General features: G+C 47.0%; 1 protein-coding gene across 5 annotated transcripts in view; it reads left to right on the top strand.

Moving 5' to 3' along the window:
• Positions 1–9,525, top strand: part of EPB41L3 (erythrocyte membrane protein band 4.1 like 3) — a 208,919-nt gene extending 199,394 nt beyond the window's left edge. For 4 of the 5 annotated variants that reach the window (XM_038747548.1, XM_038747547.1, XM_038747546.1 and 1 more), the window contains 6 exons: positions 1,075–1,449; positions 2,501–2,632; positions 4,505–4,603; positions 6,145–6,225; positions 6,493–6,609; positions 8,106–9,525. In XM_038747548.1, the coding sequence (XP_038603476.1) occupies positions 1,075–1,449; positions 2,501–2,632; positions 4,505–4,603; positions 6,145–6,225; positions 6,493–6,603 (798 nt within the window). In that variant the 3' untranslated portion in view covers positions 6,604–6,609; positions 8,106–9,525. Of the gene's footprint in view, positions 1–388; positions 512–1,074; positions 1,450–2,500; positions 2,633–4,504; positions 4,604–6,144; positions 6,226–6,492; positions 6,610–8,105 lie in introns of all 5 variants that reach the window. The other variant, XM_038747543.1, reaches the window with a different exon arrangement.
• Positions 9,526–13,718: the final 4,193 nt, after the last annotated feature.

The raw sequence follows: 13,718 nt of genomic DNA, 5'->3' as shown, positions 1-13,718 counted from the left end.
TTCTCATGGTTGAGTCAGCGCTGCAGTTCAGGGCAGGCGTTATAAGGCTTTCAATTTTTCCATTTTATTTAGAGAGTCTTCTGTCTGAGATACAGTGTTGCTGCTGTGGCTTGCAATAAAGGAAAAAAAAAGTACCAAACACCAGGTCGACTTAATAATATCCTGATCCTAATAACTCTTTGCTTTGAAAGTACTGCTTGTGTTCCCTACAGATCTGGGCTAATTTATTTTCCCATTCTTTTCTGTTCCCAACCTCCGACTTTCAATTTCTTTCTTCTTCCCCTTCCCCTTTCTGTCTGCTTAGTTTTGTACATTAACGTGCTTGTGTGTGTGTGTGTATCTGTCTCTTTCTCTCTTGTGTTGACTCTGAATTTCTTTCTTCACTTAGACTAAGCAATCCTCCGGTGAAAAAGCCATGGATGGTTCAGATATCTTCAGTTTAATAGAGTCTGCGAGGAAACCAACAGAATTCATAGGCGGGGTCACTACTTCATCACAGAACTGGGTTCAGGTGGCCATTTGATTCCCTTTATGGATTTGTGGACTGCGGACATGGGCGATACTTTTCTTTTCTTTCTCTGTTTGCACGTTCAAGTGGCTTTGCCTTCCGAGTGGCCCCCGGCTGTTCTGAAAGCAAATGATTGATGCTGTTGTCATGCGCCCTTTCATTTACGTTGTTTCCTAAAGAACTCTTTCGCGAGTACAGACGTCATAAAAAAAATGGGAATCCTCTTTGGGCCATCAGTTAGCGGGGATCATTTTGTGTGTGCATTTTTATTTGGGTTGTTGAGCTTTTAGTAGGCTGTGGATACTGATATGATGCTTCTATTGGAACTTTTTTTTTTTTTACTACACTGTCTATTTCCATGGGCAAGTAACCACCTGGATTTCCTGGGGGTGAGAAAAGGGGGCTAGGTGCTGTTGGGGCTGATGGAAAAAGCGGGGATTTATAGGGTGCTTTCTATAGTCGCCTCCAGATTTCAACCTTGATGCCGGTATAAAGTGCCCTGGTAACCTGACATTTCATGTCTCTGGGTGTAAGCCTCCTTGATTGGATGATGTCTTCCCCCACAGAGAACGGAAACCACGACGGGGTCCGGTGAAACAAAGACCGAAACAACCCAGCAACACGAGCAACTGATCGGGGAGAAGGTGGTGCGGGAAACAGTGGTGGTGGAAGAAAGACACGTGATGAGCGTGCCTGCCAGCGGCGATGCTTCTGCTCTGGCCCCGGAGGGTTTGGATGCCGCCGCCCAGGCTGGCGCTTCTTGCGTTGATGGGAAAGAGGGCTCAGCGCCGACTGAGGGGACTAAAGAGGAGACGAGAAAGGAGGCCGAGAGAGCTGCCACAAGACCAGAAGAGATCCCTGCCTCTTCTCCTGAGCAATTGGCAGAGCCAAGTGCGGCAGCCCCGGTTTCAGAAACGTCGGACCAAAGACCTCATTTTGAGGTAACTTGTAGTAACGGTAACGTACCCCTCGTGCACTGGCTCCCGCCTTGGGTGTCCTCAAGAAGGTTTAATAGGCCTCACGTGGGGAAGATCAGTTTGCTTTCTCTTCAACGTGCAGTTCTTCCTCTCATTTCCTCTCATTTCTCTCATGGGGCTCGGTGCTGGGTTTCCGGGATTTGTCGACATGCGGCGTTTAGGTCGATTATGGTAGTTTATGCGTCCGAGAGGTGATGGGCCCTTTCTGTTTTAGTTAATGCAATTGGTGAAAAGGATGGAGTGCATGATGCAGCCCTAATTTAGAGCATTTTTCTTCAAAAACCCCACTCGCCCAAATGTTGAAAAAATTGAAAACACCAGAACCTGCTCCAAGTGATTCTGACTTCTCCTTTGTCCCCCTATACCTGGATTTCTGAACCACTCCTACTAAGCGGGGGATGCTGAGGCCGTCTCTTGCCCTTCCTGTCTGAGAACTTAGTTGACAAAAAGGCTTGAGATGCTACCTTTGAGGAGGTTGTCGCTACCATTGTTTTGGCATGTGTGTGGTGCTTATTATGTGCCAAGCACAGTGCTGAGTGCTGTGATTGATGTAAAATAATGAGGTCAGACACATTCCCTCCCACTTGGAGCTCACAGTCCTTGGGGAGGAAAAAGGTACTTTACCCCCATTTTACAGATAAGGAAACTGAGGCCCAGGGAAGTTAAGTGATTTACCACCAGGTCATGCAGCAGGCAAGTGGCATGACTGGGATTCAAATCCTGGTCCTCTGACTTCCAGGCCTGTTTTTGAGGTGTGGGGTTCAGGGAGGAAGGACACGGTGAGCTCTTCAGTGCATTAGGGGGGCAATTATCCCTTTCTTTGCCTGAAACACTCCCCAAGATCAAACAGCTAACTCAGGATCCTGACGTTCGGGGAGAACATGGGGACATGGTTTTCCCCTCATCTAATGCAATGCACATTTAACGCCCACGCGCTTCCGTTTTTCTCCGCTCTAAGTAGAATTGGCTATAGGTTAACTGCATTAAGCGCTCTAATTTTGTCCCGTTGATTTAGTCATCCACTCTGAAGACTGAATCCGTCACCTTTGGCAGCGTTTCTTCAGGTGGAGTAAAGCTAGAAATTTCCACCAAGGAAGTGCCGGTGGTTCACACAGAAACAAAAACCATTACGTATGAATCATCGCAGGTAAGAGCTGCAGCAGAGGCCAGATCTGTGACCCCAAGTCTGTGCCGCGTCATTCAATCTTGTTTCTTCTTGGATTGCGGAATGTAGGTGGATAGCAAAATCCTGATTGATAATGCAGCCCAAGGGACTAATGGCCATTTTTTAAAATTGGTGTTTATTAAGATCTTACTATTTCCCTGGCATTGTTCTAAGCACTGGGGTAGATCAATCAATCAATCAATCGTATTTATTGAGCGCTTACTGTGTGTAGAGCACTGTACTAAGTGCTTGGGACGTACAAATTGGCAAGGTAATCAGGTTGGACACCGTCCCTGTCCCACGTGGGGTTCACAAACTTAATCCCCACTAAGGGATCTGAGGTAAGTGAGACCCAGAGAATCGAAGTGGCTTGTCTAAAGACACATAGCAGACAAGTGGCAGAGCCAGGATTAGAATCCAGATCCTTCGACTCCCAGATTAATTTCTCTTTTCACTAGACCACTAGACCACACCACTGCTCTGGATTTTGGGTGAGCTCCGTCACTTTATCCAGGGATGGGTTATATAAAACTTGGAGAATCATTCTCAACCCAGCCAGGTGGGAACTGAGGTAAAAGATAAGGTGTATGCAGCAACTAGAATTTTTTTTCAGGTCAAACTGAAATTCTCAGAGGACACTTCAGGCGGTAATCCTCTTGGTTAGGTCTAGCTAGATGGCTAAGACATTCCCCTTGGAATTGACATAAGAAGAAGGGAAATCTGATAATAATTGTGGTATCTGTTACTGTGTGCCAAGCACTGTGCCAGGCGAAGGATAAGAAGCAGGATTCCTCAAAATCTTGGCACCGAAATGCAAGGGGTAGTACTCTTGGTGGTTTAGGGTCATTTTTGCAAAATGCAACAGATTTAATAGAAGTCTTTGTGCACCTTCTGCATGAACCTCCTAACACTTTGAATACCAAAGGAAACAGGAAATAAAATGTTAACATTTTGTGCCTGCTTGTTTCTGGGCCTGGGGGCTTCCTAGTTTTGGAAAACAGAGAGTAGAAAAGCATGGCCAGCTAACTTTTGTAGATTCCGAGCCAGCCGAGGACCAGTGGAAAGCAGAATCTGGAGAGGAGAGGAATGCCGTGGGTTTGTGTGGCCAAGAGCCAGGCTTTGGATCTGCACCAAAGTTAATGTATTTGAAGTCTTGCTGAACTCCGATAGCTAATTCAGAGAGAGGCTAAGCTTTTATTTTTAGAACTGCTTCTCCAGAGAAGCATTGTGGTTTAGTGGAAAGAGCACGGCCTCGGGAGTCAGAGGTTGTGAGTTCTAATCCCAGCTCCATCACTTGTCGGCTGTGTAATTTTGGGCAAGTCACTTCACTTCTCTGCACCTTAGTTACCTCATCTGTAAAACAGGGATTAAAACTGTGAGCCCCACTTGAGACAGCCTGATTACCCTGTATCTAGCCCAGCGCTTAGAACGGTGCTTGACTCATAGTAAGCGCTTAACAAATATCATCATCATACACTAGTGTCAAATCAGGTACAGACCATGTCCCACAGCGGGCTCAGTGTCAAAGATGAAGGGAGAACAGGTACTTAATCCACAGTTTACAGAAAAGGAAACTGAAGCAGAGAGAAATTAAGTGACTTGCCCGTGGTCACCCTGTCGACAAGGGGTGGAGGTGGGATTAGATTTCAGGTTGCCTGGCTTCCCAGCCCTGTGGTTTTTCCCCTAGGCCACCCTGCAATCTAAAACTCCTTTGGCCCCCTCTTTTAAGTTTGATTCTGTTTGAAACGTAATAAAGCAGTGTTCAGTTTCAGTACTGCCCAGCTTGTATGTCCAAGTTTTTCAAGTATCGGTCCAGTAATTTTGGTGTGGCTTTGCTTCCTCTGGGTTTCTTAGGTTGATTCTAGTGTTGATTCCGAGCCAGGCGTATTGATGAGTGCCCAGACTATCACATCAGAAACTACCAGCACTACAACTACCACACATATCACCAAAGTAAGTTTTAGCTCCGGAAAATTGTGGGCTCCTTCCTCAAAGGGCCAAGGGGAAGGGTGGTGGTGGGTACCGTCAACCTTTTCAGATTACATTAAAGAGTGATCACTTAAGGCCTTCCCAAACTAAATGGCTTTGTCTCAACTCTTAAAATCCCATTTGCCTTTGTTATTTTAGAGGAATTCATTCATTCATTCAATTGTATTATTTGAGTGCTTTCTGTGTGCAGAGCACTGTACTAAGCACTTGGAAAGTACAGTTCGGCAACAGATAGAGACAATCCCATCCCAACAGCAGGCTCAGAGTCTAGAATGAATCTTTCTTAAAACCCTAAAACTTTGCTAGTAGGCTCTGTATAAAATTGTGGTGGTATTTGTTAAGCGCTTGCTATGTGCCAAACGCTGTACTAAGCACTGGGTAGATCTGGGATAATCAGGTCCCACATGGGACCCACAGTTTAAGTCGAAAGAAGAACAGGTATTGAATCCTCATTTTGCAGATGTGGGAACTGAGACTCAGGGAAGTTAAGTGACTTGTCCAAGATCACGCAGCAAGTATGTGGCGTGGGCCAAGATTAGAACCCAGGTCCTGACTCCCAATCCCGGGTTCCTTCAAATGGGCCGCACTGCTTTCCAGTATAGAACGGCCTTCTTAAAACTCTGTTTGCCCTTGTTATTGTAAATGAATATTCATTGAAGTTTTACTGGGCTCTGTGTAGAACAACCACGTTGGTTAATTCCTGACCCCTGGGAGCTTGCATCCTAAACACTGATACTTTGCAAAGTTTCAAGTCATGATTTAGACTCAATCAATCAATCAATCATATTTATTGAGCGCTTTCTGTGTGCAGAGCACTGTACTAAGCGCTTGGGAAGTACAAGTTGGCGACATATAGAGACAGTCCCTACCCAACAGTGGGCTCACAGTCTAAAAGACAGTGGGCTCACTGTCTAAAAGACAGTGGACTCCTGTGTCCTGCCCTTACTGCCTTATTGAAATAGTAGTAATAGCATATATTGTTGCCCAACCCAGTGCACTGTACTGAGCGCCTGAAAAGTACAAAACAAAGAAGTGATGTGTCCCTTACCCACGAGGAGCTGACACCCTAACGGAGGAGACAGACCTAAAAATCCAGTCCTTCATTTGGATTGTACTCTCCCCAAATCCCGTCCGTGCAGTAAATCCTCAGTAAATACTATGAAATACGCCAAACCGGGGATCACTTCAGATAGCCGAAGTGATAGCTGAGAAGCAGCATGGCTCAGTGGAAAAGATCCCGGGCTTTGGAGTCAGAGGTCATGGGTTCAAACCCCGGCTCTGCCAATTGTCAGCTGTGTGACTTTGGGCAAGTCACTTAACTTCTCTGTGCCTCATCTGTAAAATGGGGATTAAGACTGTGAGCCCCACGTGGGACAACCTGATCACCTTGTAACCTCCCCAGTGCTTAGAACAGTGCTTTGCACATAGTAAGCGCTTAATAAATGCCATCGTTATTATTATTATTATACCTGCATTTACCAACTGGGGTTCTATCCCTCCCTCAGACTGTGAAAGGAGGCATTTCCGAGACGAGAATCGAGAAGCGGATAGTCATCACGGGAGACGCGGACATCGACCACGACCAGGTAAGGGCGTCTCCTCCCGTAGGCCGGGCCCGAAGGGCTCCGCAGAGACCTCCTGGGCCTGAGAAGGGGGACCCCCTTCCCCCGCCCCCCGTCTCCCCACCGTTGATTCCTGAATGAAAGCGTGTCTACGATGCGGGTAGCGTCTTTGAGACCCTCAGCACTTTTCCTCCCTTGCAAATTGTGAATTGAATCTCCCGGTCACCTCTGATGATGCACATTGCCACCCTCCTTTTTGTCTTTGCCCTCCTATGGTCTCCCGGGGGATAGGCGCTGGCTCAGGCAATTAAAGAGGCCAAAGAGCAGCACCCTGACATGTCAGTGACCAAGGTAGTGGTACACAAAGAGACAGAGATCACCCCCGAAGACGGAGAGGATTGACGGCAGGTAAGAGGCTTGCCCTGCTGTGGCCGAGGCGGGCATGTGGCACAGGGACTCCTCTCCCCCTCCCTCCCGCACCCCACTCCTCATTCAGCCTCCCCCTTCTCCTGTTGGTTCTCTCACTGGCATCTCCCTTGGTGACTGCGGGCACGGAGGGTCCGCCCCCGGCAGGGGGTTTCTCCGTTTTCCGTGGCGGAACCGGTCCTGGGCTTCGCTTGGGCTGCCAGTTAGAGAATTAGAGAGAGAGCGGCGTCTGCTTTGGGTGGGTTTGCCGGCTGCCCTTTCGTTTGCCACGCTTGGACGCACTCCTCTCGTTCCCTGCACTGGCGGCGCAAAATTCCAGCTTCCTCTGGGCCCGGGGTGCGGTAGCAGCTTGGCCTAGTGGATAGAGCTCTGGTGGGGGAGTTAGAAGGACCTGGGTTCGAATCCCGGCCCCGCCACGTCTGTGCCGTGTGGCCTCGGGCAAGTCGCTTCACTTCCCTGGGCCTCAGTTCCCTTATCGGTAAAACAGGGATTAAGACTGTGAGCACTATGTAGGACAGGGACTGTGTCCGATCCGATTTGCTTGTATCCACCCCACATTTAATGCAGTGCTTGGCACATAGTAAGTGCTTAACAAATACCACAATTACTATTATTGTTGTTATCTGAAGGATATGATTCCAAAAGGTGCCCTTTGTTTGCATATGTGTAAGGAATCCTGTGGAAACTTAATAAATAAGACCCACTTATCCTTCATGGACCCAAAAAAGCCTGAATGAAAGATTTAGGCTCAAATTTTTCTTTCCCAGATGGATCAGGTAGTGCCCCCAGTAAATAAATTGAAAACCCGACAGTTTGGCCTCTCGCTGAGATATCTTCTGCCTTTTTGACTCGGGTGTTTTAGAGTTGGCATTGGGTCTCAGAGAGAGATCACGATGCAGCCCCTTAGCACGCTAGAGAAGCGGCGTGGCTCAATGGAAAGAGCCTGGGCTTTGGAGTCAGAGGTCATGGGTTCAAATCCCGGCTCTACCAACTGTCAGCTGTGTGACTTTGGGCAAGTCACTTCACTTCTCTGTGCCTCAGTTCCCTCATCTGTAAAATGGGGATTAAAACTGTGAGCCCCCCATGGGACAACTTGATCACCTTGTAACCTCCCCAGCGCTTAGAACGGTGCTTTGCACATAGTAAGCGCTTAATAAATGCCATCATTATTATTATTATTATTATTATTCGAAAAGGGCAGTTTTTCTCCCAGCCCCAGTCTGGTGAGCCCCGGCATCAGAGCTTGAGTCCATCTTGTCTGTGCACCACTTGGTCATGCAACTAACCCGCTTATGCAAGAGCTCCGAACGCTACCGTCCCTAGGCCGCTTTGAATGCCGAATGCCAATACGTAGCTGCTCGTGCGATCTGTTTCCATAACAGCCTCTTAACCGTGGGTAAAATATCCTGTAGCGCCGGTATAAGAAATGCGGTGTAATGAGTGACATCTCTAAAAGGGTTCTTGTTTTCTGGCTCCAGAAGAAGGAAATCTAAGGAAAAGGGGTTTTCGGACCACTTGGATTGAGTTTGGAGGATGGAAAACGGGCCTTTTGGTGTGAGTCACTCACTGGAGCAGCAGTGTATGAATTAAGACAGTGCATATCATCAAACAGTTACTTATACTGGAATGACGCGGTCGTCTTTTTCGGAGGAAGCAATGCCTAATGAATGGCCTGGGAAAGATTTCTCTGGCAGCCTTGATCTGAGCCAGAACGCTCCGCTCTCTTCTCATCATTAACTCCTTAAATCTCTTTCCTGCAGGAATAATTTAGCTGGCACATGAATCCAGTCTCACCCACTGTTAGGAAAAAAAACAAACAAACAAAAAACCCTCTGCTGAAAATGGAGCCCCAGGTCCCACCCCGACTGACTCGTACCTTTCCGTGGACCATTTCAATCCGGAAGAATTGATCTTGGCCGTTCCGTAAAGACACTTCAAAGAGATTTTCCCATACTAAAGCAATCTGATACAGCATCAGTACTCCAATATTGCATGAAGCAACGATTAAAATGACAAAAATGGCATTTTTAATTTTCATCAGACGTCTTAGTTTTCAGCTGTACCTGCACGTTCATAACCAACGATATAAACCGTGATCTCATGTAACACATAAACGATCCATGCCTTTCACAGTTCATTATTAAAGTTGGAACAAATTGCAATTTGTTAGGTGGCAAACCTTTTGTTTACAGATAAATGAAAATTACCCTAAAATGCTAGAAGCTGTATAGGTGCGGTGTATAATGTTTTCTCACATAATAGATGTGCCAATAATACAGTTTATTCAGTCCACGACTTGAATCTTGTGTTTATTTCACCCGGTTTTATTACGATTGCCCCACAACCGACGGGGAATCCCTGATCCTCTGGCGATATTTAGTGCTTACAAAATGTGCTTTGTATCCCTGATTTAATACCTTATAAAATCACAATGGTTTTAGAATTTTCCGTCGATTTTTCTTTTTTGTTGTCGACACTGTTCTATGTTAAATCCAGAGAGTTTTCCAGCCAGTCTTCAGAAGTTCCTGAATCTGTAAATTGTGTCATTATACGGGGGACAGGGGAGGGGGGAAGAAGGCCTGTTTTTTTTCTTTAGTTTACGACATTACAAAGCTTTTACTCTGGAATAACTTTGTTGATTTATGGGTTTTTTTATTGATTTTTTCCTTCTGTTATCCGAAAAATACGTTTCATTTCAAAATCTGGTCAACATTTACGATTTAGTTCAGAGCCAAGCCTTAAATTGTACAGAACGTCCACTGTAAACGATTTAGTGTTGAGTTCGAACTCTCCATTGACGAGGATGTGTTTTCCGTTCTACTGTCGATTGCATCACAATACATGGTGAATGTATGTTTCTGCATAGCAAAATAAAAGTGATAAACGCATTCCAGTGGGTATCAGTCTATGTCTTAGAGTCTTGATTTTTCGAATGTTCAAAGCAGAGGGGACATTTGCATGACATCAGATGCTATTCATCTGCATGGTATCTGTGTCCGGTCTTGTTGCAGACTCTGCTGTAGTGTTGAGTAGTACTAATAGTAGTCGCATTTGTGAAGTGTTCACTTGGAGCGAGTGATCAATCAATCAATCAATTAATCATAGTTATTGAGCGCTTACTGTGTGCAGAGCACTGCTTGGGAAGTACAAGTTGGCAACATATAGAGCCAGTCCCTACCCAACAGTGGGCTCACAGTCTAAAAGAGGGAGACAGAGAACAAAAACATACTAACAAAATAAAATAAATAGAATAGATATGTACAAGTAAAATAGAGTAATAAATATGTACAAACAGATATACAGGTGCTGTGGGGAAGGGAAGGAGGTAAGATGGGGGGATGGAGAGGGGGATGAGAGGGAGAGGAAGGAAGGGGCTCAGTCTGGGAAGGCCTCCTGGAGGAGGTGAGCTCTCAGTAGGGCCTTGAAGGGAGGAAGAGAGCTAGCTTGGCGGATGTGGGGAGGGAAGGCATTCCAGGCCCGGGGGATGATGTGGGCCGGGGGTCGATGGCGGGACAGGCGAGAACGAGGCACGGTGAGGAGATTAGTACAGTGCTAAGCGCTTAGTACAGTGCTCTGCACACAGTAAGCGCTCAGTACGATTGATGATGATGATGATGATTAGCGGCAGAGGAGCGGAGGATACTTACTGAGTGCTTCCTGTGTGCAGAGCACTGTGTTTAGCGCTTGGGAGAGTAGAATATAACGAAGTTGGTAGGTACATTCCCTGCCCCCAAGGAGGATCCAGTGCACTGTACTCGTCTTGTCTTATGCTCAGTGGAAAGAGCCCGGGCTTTGGAGTCAGAGGTCACGGGTTCAGATCCCAACTCCACCAATTGTCAGCTGTGTGACTTTGGGCAAGTCACTTAACTTCTCTGTGCCTCAGTTACCTCATCTGTAAAATGGGGATTAAGACTGTGAGCCCCCCGTGGGACAACCTGATCACCTTGCAACCTCCTCAGTGCTTAGAACAGTGCTTTCCACATAGTAAGCGCTTAGTGAATGCCATCATTATCATTATTATTATTAGGCTGTCGAGTCGTCTGCAACCCATAGCGACTCCGTGGACACATCTCTCTCCGAACGCCCCGCTCTTCACCTGCAGTCGTTCTGGTAGTGCAGCCGTAGAGTTTTCTTGGTAAAAATACGGAAGTGGTTTACCATCAGCCTCCTTCTGCACAGTAAACATATTTATTACTCTATTTATTTATTTTATTTGTACATATCTATTCTATTTATTTTATTTTGTTAGTATGTTTGGTTTTGTTCTCTGTCTCCCCCTTTTAGACTGTGAGCCCACTGTTGGGTAGGGACTGTCTCTGTATGTTGCCAATTTGTACTTCCCAAGCGCTTAGTACAGTGCTCTGCACATAGTAAGCGCTCAATAAATACGATTGATTGATTGATTGATTAAACTTGAGTCTCTGCCCTTGACTCTTTCCCCTGCCGCTGCTGCCCAGCACAGGGGAGTTTTATCTTGCTTGCCACTCGCTAGCCACAGGCCAAACTAGAAATGGAATGGATATGTCTCTGCTTGACTCTCCCTCCCATAGCCGAGACTGGTAGAGAACTGAAAACTCACCAGGTGTCATCCTGAGAGGGAAGTGTACTAGGAGCGTACAAACTACAAAATAGGCAAATGGTGCATTCCCTGCCCACAAGGACCATACATTCTAGTGGAGAAGGTGAACATAAAGTTCCCATTTCAGACTGTGAGCCCGTTGTTGGGTAGGGACCGTCTCTATACGTTACCGACTTTTACTTCCCAAGCACCTAGTGCAGTGCTCTGAACACAGTAAGCACTCAATAAATATGATTGAATGAATGAATAAAGTAGTTTCAATATCGGAATCGTGATGAATTAATTAGGCAGATTGAGGCAGAGGATAGATGGAATGAATTAAAAATGGAAGAAAAGCCTTTTGTTGAGTAAAATAGTCTTTGAGTGTCTTTTCTATTCAGTAATCCTGGTAGCCTCTTACTAAAGCTTTAAGGAATCAATCAATGGTGTTTATTGAGCACTTACTGTGTGCAGAGCACTGTACTAAATACTGGGGAGAGTACAATACAACAGTTGGTAGACAGGTTCCCTGCCCACAATGAGTTTGTAGTCCAGAGGGAGTGACAGACATTAATACAAATAAATTCATTCATTCGTATTTATTGAGCACGTACTGTGTGCAGAGCACTGTACTAAGCGCTTGGGAAGTACAAGTTGGCAACATATAGAGACGGTCCCTATCCAACAATGGGCTCACAGCCTAGAAGGGGGAGACAGATAACAAAATAAAACGTGGACAGGTGTTAAGTCATCAGAATAAATAGAAGTAAAGCTAGATGCACATCATAAATAAAATAAATAGAATAGTAAATATGTACAAGTAAAATAGAGTAATAAATCTGTACAAACATACAGGCGCTGTGAGGAGGGGAAGGAGGTAGGGCGGGGGGATGGGGAAGGAGAGAGGAAGGAGGGGGCTCAGTCTGGGAAGGCCTCCTGGAGGAGGTGAGCTCTCAGTAGGGCTTTGAAGGAAGCTTGGCGGATGTGCGGAGGGAGGGCATTCCAGGCCAGGGGGAGGATGTGGGCCGGGGGTTGATGGCGGGACGGGCAAGAACGAGGCACAGTGAGGAGGTTAGCGGCAGAGGAGCGGAGGGTGCGGGGTGGGCTGGAGAAGGAAAGAAGGGAGGTGAGGTAGGAGGGGGCGAGGGGATGGACAGCCTTGAAGCCCAGGGTGAGGAGTTTCTGCCTGATGCGTAGGTTGACTGGTAGCCACTGGAGATTCTTGAGGAGGGGAGTAACATGCCCAGAGCGTTTCTGCACAAAGACCATCTGGGCAGCAACGTGAAGTATAGATTGAAGTCGGGAGATACAGGAAGGTGGGAGATTAGAGAGGAGGCTGATGCAGTAAACCAGTCGGGATAGGATGAGAGATTGAACCAGCAGGGTAGCGGTTTGGATGGAGAGGAAAGGGCGGATCTTGGCGATGTTGCGGAGGTGAGACCGGCAGGTTTTGGTGATGGATTGGATGTATGGGGTGAGTGAGAGAGCAGAGTTGAGGATGACACCAAGTTGCGGGCTTGTGAGACAGGAAGGATGGTAGTGCCACCTACAATGATGGGAAAGTCAGGGAGAGGGCAGGGTCTGGGAGGGAAGATAAGGAGTTCAGTCTTGGACATACTGAGTTTTAGATGGCGGGCAGACATCCAGATGGAGATGTCCTGAAGGCAGGAGGAGACATAAGCCTGAAGGGAGGGAGAGAGAGCAGGGGCAGACATCCAGATGGAGATGTCCTGAGGGCAGAAGGAGACATGAGCCTGGAGGGAGAGAGAGCAGGCGTAGAGATGTAGATTTGGGTGTCATCAGCGTAGTGATGATAGATGAAGCCGTGGGAACGAATGAGTTCACCATGGGAGTGAGTGTAAATAGAGAACAGACGGGGACCAAGAACTGACCCTTGAGGAACCCCTACAGTAAGGGGATGGGAGGGGGAGGAGGAGCCTGCAAAGGAGACTGAGAATGAACGGCCAGAGAGATGAGGAGAACCCGGAGAGGACGGAATAAATGATTTATAGGAACAAATAATAATAATATGGTATTTGTTGAGTGCTTATTATGTGCCGGGCACTGTGCTAGGTGCTGGGTTGGACACAGTCCCTGTCCCACGTGAAGCTCACAGTCTCAATCCCCATTTTACAGATGAGGTAACTAAGGCATGGAGAATAATGATAATAATGGTACTTGTTAAGTGCTTACTATTGCCGAGCACTGTACAAAGCGCTGGGATGGATACAAGCAAATCGGGTTGCATACAGTCCCTGTCCCACATGGGGTTCACAGTCTCAACCCCCATTTTACAGATGAGGTAACTGAGGCCCAGAGAAGTTAAGCGACTTGCCCAAGGTCACACAGCAGACGTGGCAGAGCCAGGATTAGCAGCCATGACCTTGTGGCTTGCGGGCCTATGCTCTACCCGCTAAGCCATGCAGTGTAATGAAGTGACTTGCCCAAGGTCACAAAGCAGGCGAGTGGTGGAGCTGGAATTAGGACCCATGAGGCCTGTGCTGTAGCCATTACACCACGCTGCGTCCCTAAG

This window comes from Tachyglossus aculeatus, chromosome 5, assembly GCF_015852505.1.
Source record: "Tachyglossus aculeatus isolate mTacAcu1 chromosome 5, mTacAcu1.pri, whole genome shotgun sequence".
NCBI classification, from domain to species: Eukaryota; Metazoa; Chordata; class Mammalia; order Monotremata; family Tachyglossidae; genus Tachyglossus; species Tachyglossus aculeatus.
Note: the sequence above shows the minus strand (reverse complement) of the source record. Positions and strands in the feature narration are given on the sequence as shown.